Below are 14,864 nucleotides of genomic sequence, written 5' to 3' on the forward strand. Positions count from 1 at the left end.
TTATTATCATGCAGCTTTTCACTGACCCCTAGTGCCTGTTTTAAAACACACCTTGGTCTATTTAAGTACCATAGTAATCCTCTCAACTGAATCTTTTTCCACAGGATGCTGACCATGCTATTCGTTACACAATCAAACAGTGTCTTATCTCAACCTTCTTAGAAGTGTTACCCAATTTTAAAGTGGATGTGATTACTTGGGGAATACAAATACAATTTTGTTTCATTAAAAAAAAAAAATAATGAAAACAACGCCCAACCATACCCCGATAACCCCCCACACACACACACCAAAATTGCTATCCTTGTCATTCATTCCCTACTCCGCATTTCATTGGTTCGCACGAACGCCCATCATGTGTCAAAGCTCCTGATTCGAGCTCTGATTGGCCAGTAGGGCGTGTCCCGTGTACTCAAAGGATTTCCCCCCGGAGTGGCCAGACAGGCTGAGGAGGGGTGGGGGGCGATATAATGTTAGGATGCCAGTGCTAATGGGACTATCTAACGGGACATGCGGACCGGCTGATTTTGTCTACTAATTCAACAACTGGTGAGGGTCTTATTATCATATACTTACAACAACCGGTGCCTTTCTTCATTATCCAAACGAAACGAGAGTGAATATTTATATTTAATTGTCTTCTAACTCAGAAGTCGAACCATTGGACTAAGCTAGCTAACCGAGTGGTCATTCTTGAGAGTCTCGGCAGCCGAAATCTGCTTTAGAAATGGTCTATTTCTCGCTCTGCTACCTTACTCCACGCGTATTTTATTCCCTATTTGTGTTTGTCGGAAACGGGTGATGTAAACGCCCAGAACGGCGGCGTCCGGCATGGAGTTTTATAGGCTGTAGGGATGTAGGGGTGCTTCCGATGAACAGATGTGGGTCAGCCCATCAGATACGGGAAGCGACGGTGCGGAACGCTGATTGATAGTGGTTGCCATTTGTGCGTGCGTGTGTGTTTGCGTGCGTGCGTGCGTGTGTATCCTAAAGAGAGAAAGTAGTGCAAGTACTACTGAGTAGGGTATCAAATGCGAATGTCAAGGCATGATGTTCACGTGACCGCATTGCAAACAATAATGGTGGCATAGAACGCAATCATGACTTTGAGCCTTATTTAAATTGATGTGTTCTAGTTCAAATGAATCACATTTGGAGGGCTTCACCATTTTAGAAAATGCAACAATTTGGATTCCTTTTTTTTTTTTTGCAATCTGGCGGAAGCATGACTCTTGTAAAAATCAGTCAATAGCACCCATCTTGGCACCAAATAAGGATGATGAGTTTGAAGAATTAGTGGGCGAGAGGCTATGGAAAGTTACCCAAAATCACAAATTAAAACAAAATTTGGTAGACATGTCTGGTAAGTCAAAATGCACGAAAAACTTTCAAGGACGCAGGCCCAGAATTGAACAGGAAGTCGGCCATTGTGGTTTTGGCGCACTTGGGGCTTGTACTTTGACACACTTACCAAATTTGCCTAGCAAGGACCCTGGACATGAGATGAAATCAGTTGAACATGATAAACATCTGCCTGAAATTGAAGATTCATTTTTTATTTAAACTAGCCAAGAAAGTACTACTCGAGTAGTCATGAAAAAGCGAGTAGTAGTACTAGCCTTATTGGCTACTACTATTACTACTCCTAAGAAGCTACGCTGTGCACCAACCATGTGATGAATATTTAATCACAGGTACAATTTTTACAGCAGAAGGAATGACATCACCCATGGAGCGGAGTGGCGTTGACGTAATCCCGTTTGCATTATTCACCAGATCAAAATACAGCCCCGCAGAGGCGAGAAGCACCGGCTCATAAATTAGCAAGCGCTCCGACCTCGCTTCGTGACACAGCTGGGGTCGAGGCGGCCATCTTGGAGAGAAAGTGGTAACCCCGGGGTCACACATTGATAACGCAATACAATACGTGTTTATGAATTCCACAATGGCGGTAGATCCATAAAAATAACATCAAATGATACAATAAATAACGGTCATAATACCTGGTATCGGTTCTCGCCCATCCCCACTAGAAACAATATGGCTGATGTGTTTTTTAAATTTTTATGCCAATTCCAATATTTGGCAGAATAAAATTCAGATGAACCAGCTGATTAATAAATACATTTTAAATTCATAAAATAACTTATTTTTTGGTCCACTATGCTTACAACAATAAAAATATAAATTACAGACATTACATTTTGTTGTTTCACAATACTTTGACAAGGACCTCATTGTTTAACTTCACAACTGAGAGAAAAATCGGCAAATATCTGTCGATTGTTTTGTGTGCAGATTTTTTGGGTGGGGGGTTTAATTGTCATTATCGTCTTATGTTGTCATGTGTTAATGTGTAAAAAAGCAAAACAAAAAGAAAAATATGGCAGATTTTTGCCGATTTAAAAATGAGCTAATACAACTGAGAGAAATATCTGCAAATATCAGCAGATTTTTCGGGTGGGGTGTTTAATTGTCATTATCTTTTTATGTTGTAATGTGTTAATATGTAAAAAAATAAAAAATAAAAAAATCGGCCGGCCGATTTTAAAATTAGCTAATACAACTGAGAAAAATCGGCAAATATCGGTCAAGTTTTTTTTCTTCTGATTTTTCGGGTGGGTTGTTTAATTGTCATTATCGTCTTATGTTGTAATGTGTAAAAAAAATAATAATAATTCGATTTTTGCTGACTGTAAAAAGAGCTAATATCATTGATTTAATTGGCCGGTCCTAGTCTCTCTTGTGGTTAAATTATAAAGTAAAAATAATACTGTACTATTCCACAGAATATATATGAATGTGAACAAAAGTTTTCATGTGATTACGATACATAGATAACAAATAAAAATAAAACACTTTCCTAGTAAGAAAAGTATGGCGGGGGGGCTAAAAAAGAGGAGATGGGGGGTTTGAGAGGATGCATGGGAGAACTGGCGCGGTTGCCGTGTGAACGCAGCGCCATTGTCCCGGGAACCTTTCAGTGTGGCTTCCCCTGAGGTCCCTATTTCCACCCCCCTCCTCTCGCATCCACACACCACCACCCCACTCTCTTTACTTGCACACATATACACACTCACGTCACACATCACTTTCCACTCACACGCACTCTCTCATTCACTCATTCATTGAGTCGTACATTTGCCTTCCACTGCAACCCACCCACCCAAACCCCCCCCCACCCCGTCCTTCTATGCTGCTCATTATCTCGCCTCATTGATGTGATTGTCATGCCCAAAACCAAACACATACACTCTGGTCAATTGGCTCATACTGATCCATCCGTCCGGGCTGCAGTTGTTCCCCGCCGCAAGCAACTGCTGACAGTCTTGTGCTGCGTGACCACACTTTTTATTGAAATAACCCTTTGTTCGCCTAATGTCCGTTTAGCTTAATGCTAACAAACAAAGCAAAATGTCAGACAGTAGTTCACGACCAATATGGACTTTTTGAGACTGAAGTAGTGCTGTCACGAATATTTTTGGAATCGATTAATCGACTAATCAGATTCCTTTTAATTTTGCATTAAAGTGTATTACAAAAAAAATTCAAGTAAAAACAGATGTTTGCAAATGTCTTATTTTGATTTAACACAGAGGATAATCAGTCTTCTTTCATGAACGGCTATAGAAATCAGTGAACAATTACTGTTGATATGCTGATATCAGAGGATTTGGACGATTTTAAATTTAAAAAAATGGCTCCAAATGATTACTCGATTATTAAAATAGGTGTTGATTAATTTGCTAATCGATTGCTCGTCGATTAATCGATTCATTTTGACAGCTCTAGCCAGAAGCTGATTCAGATATTTGGCAGAAAATTTTCGATAACCAATTAATCGGCTGATGAATTAAAAATGTATACACCGTAATGAATAAAATAACTTTTTTTGGGTCCGTTGATGTTGATCCATCTGTCCTTGAGTATTACGCTTTACAACAGAGAGCAAAATCGGCAAAAATTTGCTGATTTTTTGTAGATTTTTTCCCCTTTCTTTTAGGTAGGTTTGAAATGTCTTATGTTCTAATGTGTATATAAAAATATATATTAAAAAAAAAGGCTACTCAGGCTAGTATTAGACAATTTAAATTGGCCCTCCAAATTATTTTTGTCGATTTTTAAAATAGCTAGCCTAGTATCATCTGATTAAATCGGTCGGTCCCCTAAGAATAGCATCTGCGGCGATGTTAACAACCCTCTAACGGACGGCATTTGGACAGTCCCATCGGAAATAACCTAAATAGATACAGTATGTTGTAAATATGTTGCGGATTGCTTTAGCAGGTTTTGTGCTAAATGTAGCCACACGGGTCGGTCCGGTGTTAAGTGGCAATCGCAGTCTTTTGTTCTGCAGTCGCTTCTTGAAGAGCGGACAGAGCAGCATTGTTTGGACGGGAAAAGCAGAGGTGACACAGGCGGGAGCAGGAAACAGGATTTGGGCCGAGGCTGCCAAAATAGGATGCGAGGCGCTGATAAGATGGCCGCTCCGATGCACGCCGGGATTTCTCCTGTGGGTCGATTGAGATATTGTTTCAAGTTTTTTCATCTTCAAATGAACATGCTATGGGGAAAAAAAAGCAAAAATTCGGAATAAACGTTTCTTCAAAAAGGCCTAATATGTCTCCTTTAAGTGTGCTTGCTATTTTATGTGAACGTTGCACATTTTGAGAGCATCATTCTCGTTCTTTCCATCCACCGATCTGCATTTGTGTCAGGTTTCCAGCTGGGCCACTGACAGGCCGCCTTGGGATTAGCCGGCACGCTGCATCTTGCTATCGCTAATGCCTTAATCCTCGCTGCCGGTCGTTGCGCTCGGACCTCGATCTGTTGCCAGCATCATTGAACATATTGATTTAATAGGCCCCTCCATTTTTTCTATATATTTTTTGTTTTATTTTATTAAATATTTTCCTCTTTTTTTGTCGTAATGTAATTTTTTAGAAACATGTCCTAATAGTTTTCTATTATTATGGTTCTTTTTTTTTCTAATCCTAACTCAATTTTCCATTAGTTGTTTTTACTATTTCTGCCTTGACATTTTATTATTTTTGATTTTTTTTTTTTTTAATTTTGTATTATTTCTATTATTTTGTCTTAATTTTATTTTATTTTTTTCTATATTTGTGTCAATATTTATCTGAATATACTTCATTTTCATGTGTTTTTTATTGGTATTTGCCTAATATTTCTGTATTCCGAATTATTTTTATATTTTGTGTTGTAATATGTTTGCATTTTTTTAATATCTTTTTTTTAATTTGATTACAAGCGGTTCGTAAAATGGATGGATGGATATTAATATTTTTGTAATTAATGTCTCAAATAATTTTCTGTAGTTTTTTCTATTTTTATTCTAATGCTTTTGTGTCCTATATTTGTATTTTATATATTTTGCTTTGATAATTTTGTCGTTTTTCAAAAGTTTGTTTTCATGGTTTTTTTTCTATTTCTTTCTACTCATAGAGTATTTTTTAATTTAAATTTTTAATATTAATATTTCTTTTTTGGGTGGGAGGGTTCAAACATTTATGTGTGTTTTTTTTAAATCATTTAAAAAAAAACATTTGAATGAAAAGCCAGATATTTATGTGCGTGCGTGTGTCCCCGGCAGTCGTGCGTGTTGGTGAAGCATCGCCGGCGTCGCCATGCCGCTGGTCAAGAGGAACATCGAGCCGCGCCACCTGTGCCGCGGGGAGCTCCCCGAGGGCATCGACAACGAACTGGAGTGCGTGATGAACAACACACTCTCCGCCATCATCCGCCAGCTCAGCAGCCTGAGTAAGACGGCACCATAACACGCACACACACAAGTACACACTTGAGTACGGACCTCCGCCAAGGCCAAAAGAGAGCTACCTCGTGCAAGTTTCCAAGGGTGAAATTGTTGCCGTTATAAAACCTTGCCGTTAAAAAAGTCACTTCGGAAGTTTTGCTCTTAAGCTAACATGAATCAAAAATAAATAAAATCACCAGTGTTAGTATGAAAAACAGCGAAATGCAAAGATGAGAAGATGAGATGAGCCCGGTTGCAGAAGAGGCAGCAACATTATTATTTGTTTTGTAATTTTCTTGCTGTGATATAGTTTATATAATTTATTTTCCTTTTTAGCTTTACTGTTTTAAAAAGAATTTTTCCACATTGTTGTATTTTTGCCTGAAATTTTTATTCAAATATTTGTATTTATTTAAACATTTTTGTTGTAATAGTTTCTTGATTTATTGTCATAACAAATATTTTTAAAATTTTTGTTGTAGTAGATTTTCTATAGCTCTTTGATATTTTTTGTCGTATTTTTGGATATTTTCTATATATGTTTGTGATACATTTTGTATCATTTAATTTAAATTATTTTTGCCATACAATTTTTGTAAATTATTTTATATTGTATTTATTTTACCTAATATTGTCAAATATTCAAGTATTTGTCTACTTTTTTTTTGTTCTAGTATGTTTTTTATTCATTATCATAACATATTTTTTTGCCGATTTTCGTATAGATTTCTAATATTTTTGGATTTTATTACTCAAATGTTTTTGTATTTTTTTAAATTAAAATCTTTTTCTACGTTGACCGATATTTGTATATGTTTTTTGGTCAATTTTTCTTTTTCTATCTTGACCAATGTGTTAGTATTTTTTGTTAAAAACATTTTTTACCAAAATATATGTAATATTTTAGTAATAAAAAAGGCAAATTTTAGTCAATATTATAGTATTCTTTTCAAATTTTGCTGTATTTTTGTCTTGAATTTATAACTAATAGTTTTTCATTTTGTAATGTAATCATTTTGTAATATTTGTGTAATTTCTGTCAGACATTTGTATATTTTTAGCTATTTTTTCTAATATTTTTAGCATTATTGCTTTGTTTATTTATTTTGTTTATATATTTATAATATTTATACTATTTTTTGTATCATAAATAGGCTATATAAAATGTAGTGTAAGCCTCTTCCTTGTTATCTTGATGTTGGCCATCACCATGGCTGTACACACCCCGGGGGGGTTATGAGGCTGGCAAATCTCCGACAGCTGCATGTGTGTGCGCGCTGTTTTCAAATGATCCAGAGTGTCACTGTTAGGGCATCCATCTTTTTCATGTCCTTTTTGTTTTTGAACAATTGCAACAGTGCGAGTTGTATTTACGGTAAAGTGCTCACTCACAGGCGACGCATGCATGTCAAATGTCCAGAAAGGGGCGGGCCGTCCTTTAACACCCCTCAGGGTGGAGGTCAGAGTTGAAAGGGCTCAGCGCGCCGCATCCGGGAAATATTTTGTCCCGAAGCCCATCCTGTCAGCGGGAGGGCTGCAAATAGCCCCCTCCCCTGCTTGGTATTTCTATGCGAGCAGTACAGAAGCTTCGCTTGTTTGTTTGTTTTGGAGCATATCACGGTACATTTTTCCATTTTGTTTTTTGTCATGATTAATGTTGCTCTTCCAGTTCAAAGTAGGACCACTTCCCAAAAGCAAAAAAAAAAAAAAAGAGGGTATGAATGGAATTTAGTAACATTTGAATAGCAGCAAACTTTTTACACCAAGTGTTGCCTAAAAATTTTTTTTATCCAAAAAAATGTTTAAAAGCAAACAGGGCTGAAAGATGAAATGCAAATACTGTATATCGTACCTAAAAGTTAACTATAACTTAAAAGTACTTGATTAAAAAATGTTTAAGGCCCTGTAACATTAAACAGTTTGGATATTAACACTCCACTTAAATATATGAAAATTAAAATGCATATGTGCATAATCGTAAAAGTTAAGTAATAAAATAAAAAATAAAATATATTTTTTCAAATAATAAAATGCAAACATATTGTTCTTGAAAGTTAAATGCAAATGAACTGTACTGTGCTGGAATAACTCATTCACTCGCAGCCATTTTCACAGAAGCAATCCCCTTCGCTCCCGGCTGTTTCACTGGATTTTGACAGATTTTGCAAGGCCCAATGAATATCGTGTTCTATTGATATAAAAACATGGAACCTACCAAAAGAAAGATTAGAGTCTCTTCTTTCGTCAGGAAAAAAATATATATTTCTATCTGTTTCTGTTTTGTAGCAATTGGCAATAGAATATAGCTAAATTTCATCATTATTTACAAATGTGTGTAGAACTGTGAGTAAATTAACTTTTTTTTCAACATGGTCCTGGTTGATCTATTTTGCTCTGCTGCCACCTTCTGGCCGTTTGTGTAATAACTACCATTTCTTCAACGGTTCTTTGCAGTTGAGAGGCTGCATCAATGAATGCTCTAGCATAAAAAAACACATTAAAAAACAACAACGTAAAAATACATCTTTGGGACACTTAAAACACTTAAAATAGAACATATTTATACGTTTTTGGGAGCAAATGAGTTAAAAAGCAAAATATTTGTGCCCATCAGGCAAACACGCAGAGGACATATTTGGCGAGCTGTTCAACGAGGCCAACACTTTTTACCTGCGCGCCAACTCTCTCCAGGACCGAATCGACCGGCTGGCCGTCAAGGTCACGCAGCTGGACTCCACCGTAGAGGAAGGTGGGGCATCGGCTTTGTACATGTCCATCTCTCTTTTTCGTCTTTCAGTTTTTTTTAAAATGACATCCTTGGAACCAGATGCGGGTCAACTTCTGAGAGATGGGGGAGGTCATTTGTTGATTAAATTACTGTATAGAAATATGTATATTGTTAATATGTTTTAATGTTTATCAGTATCATAAATTATTTAAAAAATATTAAACATTAAAAAGTATGTGTAAAATTGTTATAAATACTGTAGTTAATATAAAAATGAATAACTAACTATTTTAATTAGCCAATTTTAGGACAAATACAATTCTAGTACTCTAGAATTGTATTTATATTATTATATTATATAATATATATTTGTATAGAATATTTTATATGTAAGTCATCTGTGAGTTAGTAAATTATAAAAATCTTTATATTTTTATACATTATATTATTGATAAATGTATTACATATATGTAAGGTATATTAATGTTTTAGTGCTGTTGTATATTTTTATTATGTTTTAGTATACGTACATTAGTTTATTCGATTTTTTTTACTATAAATAACCAATTATATATTTTTATTTTTAATATATAGATACATGAATGAAAATTCAAATTAAATAATAATAATAAATACATTTTAATCAGCCAGTTTAACAAGGGGAAAATTGGACTAAAGATCAGAGTTAATAAATTATATGACTTGACTTGACATTATATATATTCTGCATTAATAAAATAATTTTGCATCAACAAATGTATGAACCAGATTTTTTTTTTTTTACACACATTTTCTGAAATGTGCCAAATAACCAATTATTCATTCAGATAAATTAATACAAACAAATAAATATATTTTCATTAACCTATTTTGGCTAATTTAATGCAACAAATATCACTGGACATAATAATGTATATGATCAGTGAACCACATATTTTTTTTAAATGGTGCGGCCCGGCATTAAACAACCATTGCTGCTCACTTCTTGTGCACAGTTTCCCTGCAAGACATCAACATGCGCAAAGCCTTCAAGAGCTCCACCACTCAAGACCAGCAGGTGGTGTCCAAGAGCAGCGTGCCCAATCCGGTGAAGGAGATGTACAATTTGAGTGACAAACCTCCACCACTCAGCATCCTCTCTTCTTACAGGTTGGACATGAAGATAAAACAATAATACAATAAAACTATGACCATGTATTTGGAGCCCAAAGTGTGGAGGGGGGGGGGGGGGGGTGAGCATAAAAAATAATAATTTTAACTCTAGAAAGCAGCGGTTTATTCACCTCGCTTTTTTTGTTCCTGTGTGCAGGGATGACAAGAAGGAAGCGCTCAAGTTCTACACCGACCCCTCCTACTTCTTCGACCTGTGGAAAGAGAAGATGCTGCAGGACACAGAAGACAAGAGGAAAGAGAAGCGGAAGCAGAAGGTGCAAAAGCTCATTGGCTGACTCCCACATCACTCACCAGCACAAACTTTTAAAACCGCAAACACTCAACGTCGCAGATATTATTATGTAACATGCAGATGGGGGGGGGGGTATCCCAACAATAACACAAGAAAATCTGTTTCTTATGGGGAGAATATTGGCTTCTAAAAATATTCCAAAGCTGCGGCCTTACTTGTTATGATGATTCATTAAAAGACTGTGTGTGTCCACTGAACCCAGGAACAAAAGCGCTGCGTGGACGGAACGTTGCAGAGGGAGGTGAAGAAGGTCCGTAAGGCGAGGAACCGCCGACAGGAGTGGAACATGATGGCGCTGGATAAAGAGCTGAGACCAGATCACCGTCACACCATACACAGAGACAGAGGGGCCTCCTCCGAGGGCTCCATGTCTCCAGAGAACAGGTGAGTGCTGATGTTTTCTATACAGACATACAAAAATAAATATCAAAAGTCTACACAGTCCGCTTTATAATTTACATGATTTTGACACATTTTTACAATGCATTTTTTTGTGCTTAAAAAATATTGTCGGGAAGTAAATCATGTAAATACATTTTATTTTTGTTATGGTACTTATTTGCTTCCGGTCATTATGCAATGTGCAGTATTTCAGCACTTTTTAGTAATCAAATAAATAGTACAAACTTTAGTTATCATATTAAGTTTATTTTGCAGTTTTCAAACAAATATATTTTGTTTAAATACAATAGATTTTATAATATTTACTGTAGTTAAATACATATGTGCTATATTTAAATATGTATTGAAAAATTACTAATGCAAATATTTACTGCATTTCGATGTGCAATAAAATAAATAAATGATACAAATATTTACTTAATTTAAATATTTAACAAAACAAGTCATTAACAATGAAAATATTTACTTTATTTAAATTAAATGTGCAATAAAATAAATACATAATAAAAACGTTTACTACATTTAAATATTTAAAATAAAAAATTTTTTTTATAAATATTTACTGCATTTAAATATTTAACATTAATAATGAAAATATTTACTTTATTTAAATATGAAAAAAGAAAAGAATATTAAACGTTAGGTCCATTTCAATCTGTAATGAAACAAAATGTATATTATATCTATATTTTAAATATAATAAAAATGCAGAAATATTTGTGAGTGAATTACAACGCTCTGCTATACATTATATTGATATTTTTTCAGACCAAAAGTATTGCATTTTATTTTACTGTGCCACAATGTACTCTGTTCCTTCACCTACCAGGGCTCAAGCAGGCGACCTGCACCACTATCCCAATGCCATGAACCACGCCGGCCACGCCCACACCTACTCGGGCCCGCCGCCCAGCGCCCTGGCAGCCCAGATGGCGGCGTGCCACGGCCCTCGCGGAGGAGGCGACTACGACAACAGGGGCAGAGCCGCGGCTTATCAGAGTGGCACGCTTGGTCGCGCCCACCACCACCAACATCAACAGCATGTCCCGCTGCCTCCCCCGCCCGCCGAGGCGATGAACGGCGGCTCCATGTCCCTGCCTCTGCTGGACTACAGGTAAACCTTGAGGCATCAACTAATTAAAACCACGTTACCTAATTAAGATAAATGAACACCTCCCTCAAATAGACGCCTCATGGAAAAAAAATTATTACCTACATTTCTCTCAGTTCATTCATGCAGACATTAAATAGTTTGTTGCTCAGCCCATTTTAACTCGGTTGCTAACCAAACCAGCAGTTGTTGAGTATCATTCCCAAAATTAAAGCCCTCCTTCTAATAGACACTGGCAACTTCTATCCATCCTACCATCCACTTTCTGAAACGCTTATTCTAATGTGGTCTAAAAGAAGAGCTGTATAAGAAATTCTGCCTTGCAATTTGTAAACATAAAGCATCCTCTCCAATAAATCCCCCCAGCCACTTCATTATATAAAGCTCTACTTTAACTTTACATTCATTTAAATACCCAGGTGACATTGTTTAGTCTTAAAAAACATTTGTTGTTAAAAATAAAGCCCTCCCCTCTAACAAACACCCCCAACCACTTCATTATATAAAGCTTCACATTAACTTTACATTAATTGAAATATCCAGGTAACATTGTTTAGACCTTAAAAAAATCATTTGTTGTTAAAAATGAAGTGCCCTCTCCAATAAATACCCCCAGCCACTTCAGTATATAAGGCTCTTTCACTTTCTTTAACTTTACATCAATTTAAATACCCAGGTAACATTGTGTAATCTTTAAAAAAAACATTTGTTGCTAAAAATTAAGCCCTCCCCTACAATAAATTCCCCCCAGCCACTTTTGTTTATAAGGCTCCTCCATTTTAACTTTACATTCATTTAAATACCCAGGTAATACTGTTTAATCTTTAAAAAAAAATGTTGTTAAAAATGAAGTCCTCCCCTCCAATAAATACTCCCACCCACTTCATTAGATGCACCGTCCATATCTTTCTTGCAGCATGGACGGTTACGCCAACACGGGGCCGCCACCGCCACCCCCGGCTCCTCTCATCCCCTCCGCCCTGACGGCCTTTGCCTCGCCACCTGGTGGGCCCATGTCTCCAGTGCCCGGGGGCTACGCACCGCTTCCACTGCCCATATGTGGCGGGCCGGCAGCCCCGGCGCCTCCTGGGCCCCCGCCGCCACCTTTCCAAGCTGGTGCCTCCCACGCTATGGCGCATAAGATGTCGTCGCCTGTGCCCGTGGAGAGCAGCATGGTCAACGATGCCCGCAGTGACCTGCTGGCGGCCATACGGATGGGTATGTGTGTGTGGTGTTTTTTTTTAAACAGCTTGGAATGTGAACCTGGGGTAAAAATATATGCTCTTATTGGGTCATACTTTATTTGTGTTGTCTAATCGTGCGTTTACGCCCCCTGCAGGCATCCAATTGAAGAAGGTTCAGGAGCAACAGGAGCAGCAGGCCAAGCGGGAGCCCGTCGCCAACGACGTGGCCACCATCTTGTCGCGCCGCATCGCCGTGGAGTACTCGGATTCCGAGGACGACTCGGAGCTGGAGGACAACGACTGGTCCGATTGAAGCACATGCACACACACACACACATACACACACGCACCCACACACAGTCACATGCTGTATAAGCTGAAGGGTCCACAAACTGCAACAAGCACTGTAAAGAAGTCAATATACTGTAACCAACCGTCACATCTTGCTGGATGCTTTTCAAGCACCGTGAGTGCCCCCCCCCCCCTCATTGTACCTGTTGTAATGCTGCACTCACAAGTCATGTATAATTTGATGTATATGCCACTTTTAGACTAGAGACTTTCCTCTTGAGCTAATTCCTTCCTGTTTTTTTGTTTTTTTTATTCAACATTACGCTATAGATCACCAGGTAGAGCAGGGGTGGGCAACCTGGAAATCGGGAGTGTCAGGAGTGGAGTTATTGCAATGCAGCTGTACAGTTTCACCAGTAGAGGGCGTCTATGAATCTCTTAGGACACTCGGTTCAACTGACTTTGTTGAGGTGAGTTAGAACAGTTTCCTGTATTTTGGCAAAAATTCCTCAAGTAGTTCATTTTAACCCTAAAATGGCCACTACAAACCAAAATGGTAGACTTCCTGTGTCTTTTTGGGAGTTGCTGCTTGAGTCTTTTTTTTTTTTTTGTGGGTCTGCTCATGATGTCGACCAAATTTCATGTTGCTAAGATCAACTTGTCTTCAGGGGCTAAATATTTAAAGTAGCAGCACTAAGGAACTTTTCAACCTTAATCAAATAGTTTCATAACTCTTCTGATGAAACATCGACTTAAAACTAGTTGAATGGTGCCTTTGCCATGGCTTGACGGGGTCTGTATCATTTTTACTGACACTAAGCAACTTTGAGGAGGATGGTAGGAACACTGCCACACAAAAAACTACAAATGTGCTGAATGTTTTATGGCATACGTCACTTCCCCCTTTTAACCATTCGTTACAAAGACAGAAGTCAACTTGAATGTCGACGCATGATTACTGCTTTCCTGGAAGAAGCTGCAAGACAACTGAAAAGTTTTGTCTGAGGAGACCAACAAGAAAATGGCGTGAGCTAAAAAAAATTACGCAATGCGCTTGTCCTCATCGGAAATGTGGTCTTCCTTCAGGCATAACAATAGCGCTTTTGCCCATCTGGCGCCGCCATAATCGACGTAAACTGAAAGTTCCTTAGTGTTGCTTTAAAGGTAAAAATGTGGTCCAAAAATCTTAAACCCACAAATGCTCATAAAATAATAAACTTTGCCAGATTTTTTAAATTCTATCTTTTTATGTAATCGTTCACATTACAAAACAAATACAACTTGTAACGTTAACACACACACACAAAAGTGACGTCACATGGCACAGTGTTGTGGGAGGAATTATGAATATTTTGGGGAAATTAGACATTTTTCGATCTCATTTCAGGGAGATGTCTACCAAAGATGACATTACATCATTGTATAATAAATGAAAAAATGCCTGAAAATTGGCAAAATGACACAAAATTGGCCACTTCAAGCCAAAATGACAGACTTCCTGTGGCTTTTCAAGAATGGCTTCTTTAGACTTTTTGGTGGGTTTCCACATGATAGACATGTCTACCAAATGTCATGTTGTTAAATAAAACTGTCTTCATGAGCTGAATTTTTAAATGCAAAAAAGTCCAGAATGACTCTAAAATGGCCGCATGCTCGGGTACATTTTGTTTACCGAAATGGCTCCTAATGGGGTAAAAAAAAGGTTGCCCAGCCCTGCTGTAGACAATGAATGGGAAATAAATGTGATCAAAATGATTGATGGTTGCGGCTGCGTCGTGTATCCGGTCTAGTGTGAGCTTTGTAAAACCAGAGACTAATAAAAAAAACATGAATGGAGCACAACGGCTGGCGAGTCTCCTCACTGTCCTCCGCTGTCGTCACATGTACTGTACCTGGCTCCCCTGTTT

At 37.5% G+C, this 14,864-nt stretch overlaps 1 protein-coding gene across 1 annotated transcript; it reads left to right on the plus strand.

Annotated features, from left to right (window-relative positions):
• Positions 1-431: 431 nt before the first annotated feature.
• Positions 432-14,793, plus strand: wasf3b (WASP family member 3b). The gene is made up of 9 exons (XM_086065890.1): positions 432-549; positions 5,615-5,781; positions 8,391-8,525; positions 9,500-9,653; positions 9,814-9,931; positions 10,172-10,353; positions 11,201-11,485; positions 12,399-12,700; positions 12,822-14,793. Exons 2-9 carry the CDS (start codon positions 5,649-5,651, stop codon positions 12,977-12,979), a joined length of 1,467 nt encoding a protein of 488 aa, XP_085922016.1. The 5' UTR covers positions 432-549; positions 5,615-5,648; the 3' UTR covers positions 12,980-14,793.
• Positions 14,794-14,864: the final 71 nt, after the last annotated feature.

This window comes from Leptonotus elevatus, chromosome 21, assembly GCF_054856555.1.
Source record: "Leptonotus elevatus isolate MCC_2025b chromosome 21, RoL_Lele_1.0, whole genome shotgun sequence".
Taxonomy (NCBI): domain Eukaryota; kingdom Metazoa; phylum Chordata; class Actinopteri; order Syngnathiformes; family Syngnathidae; genus Leptonotus; species Leptonotus elevatus.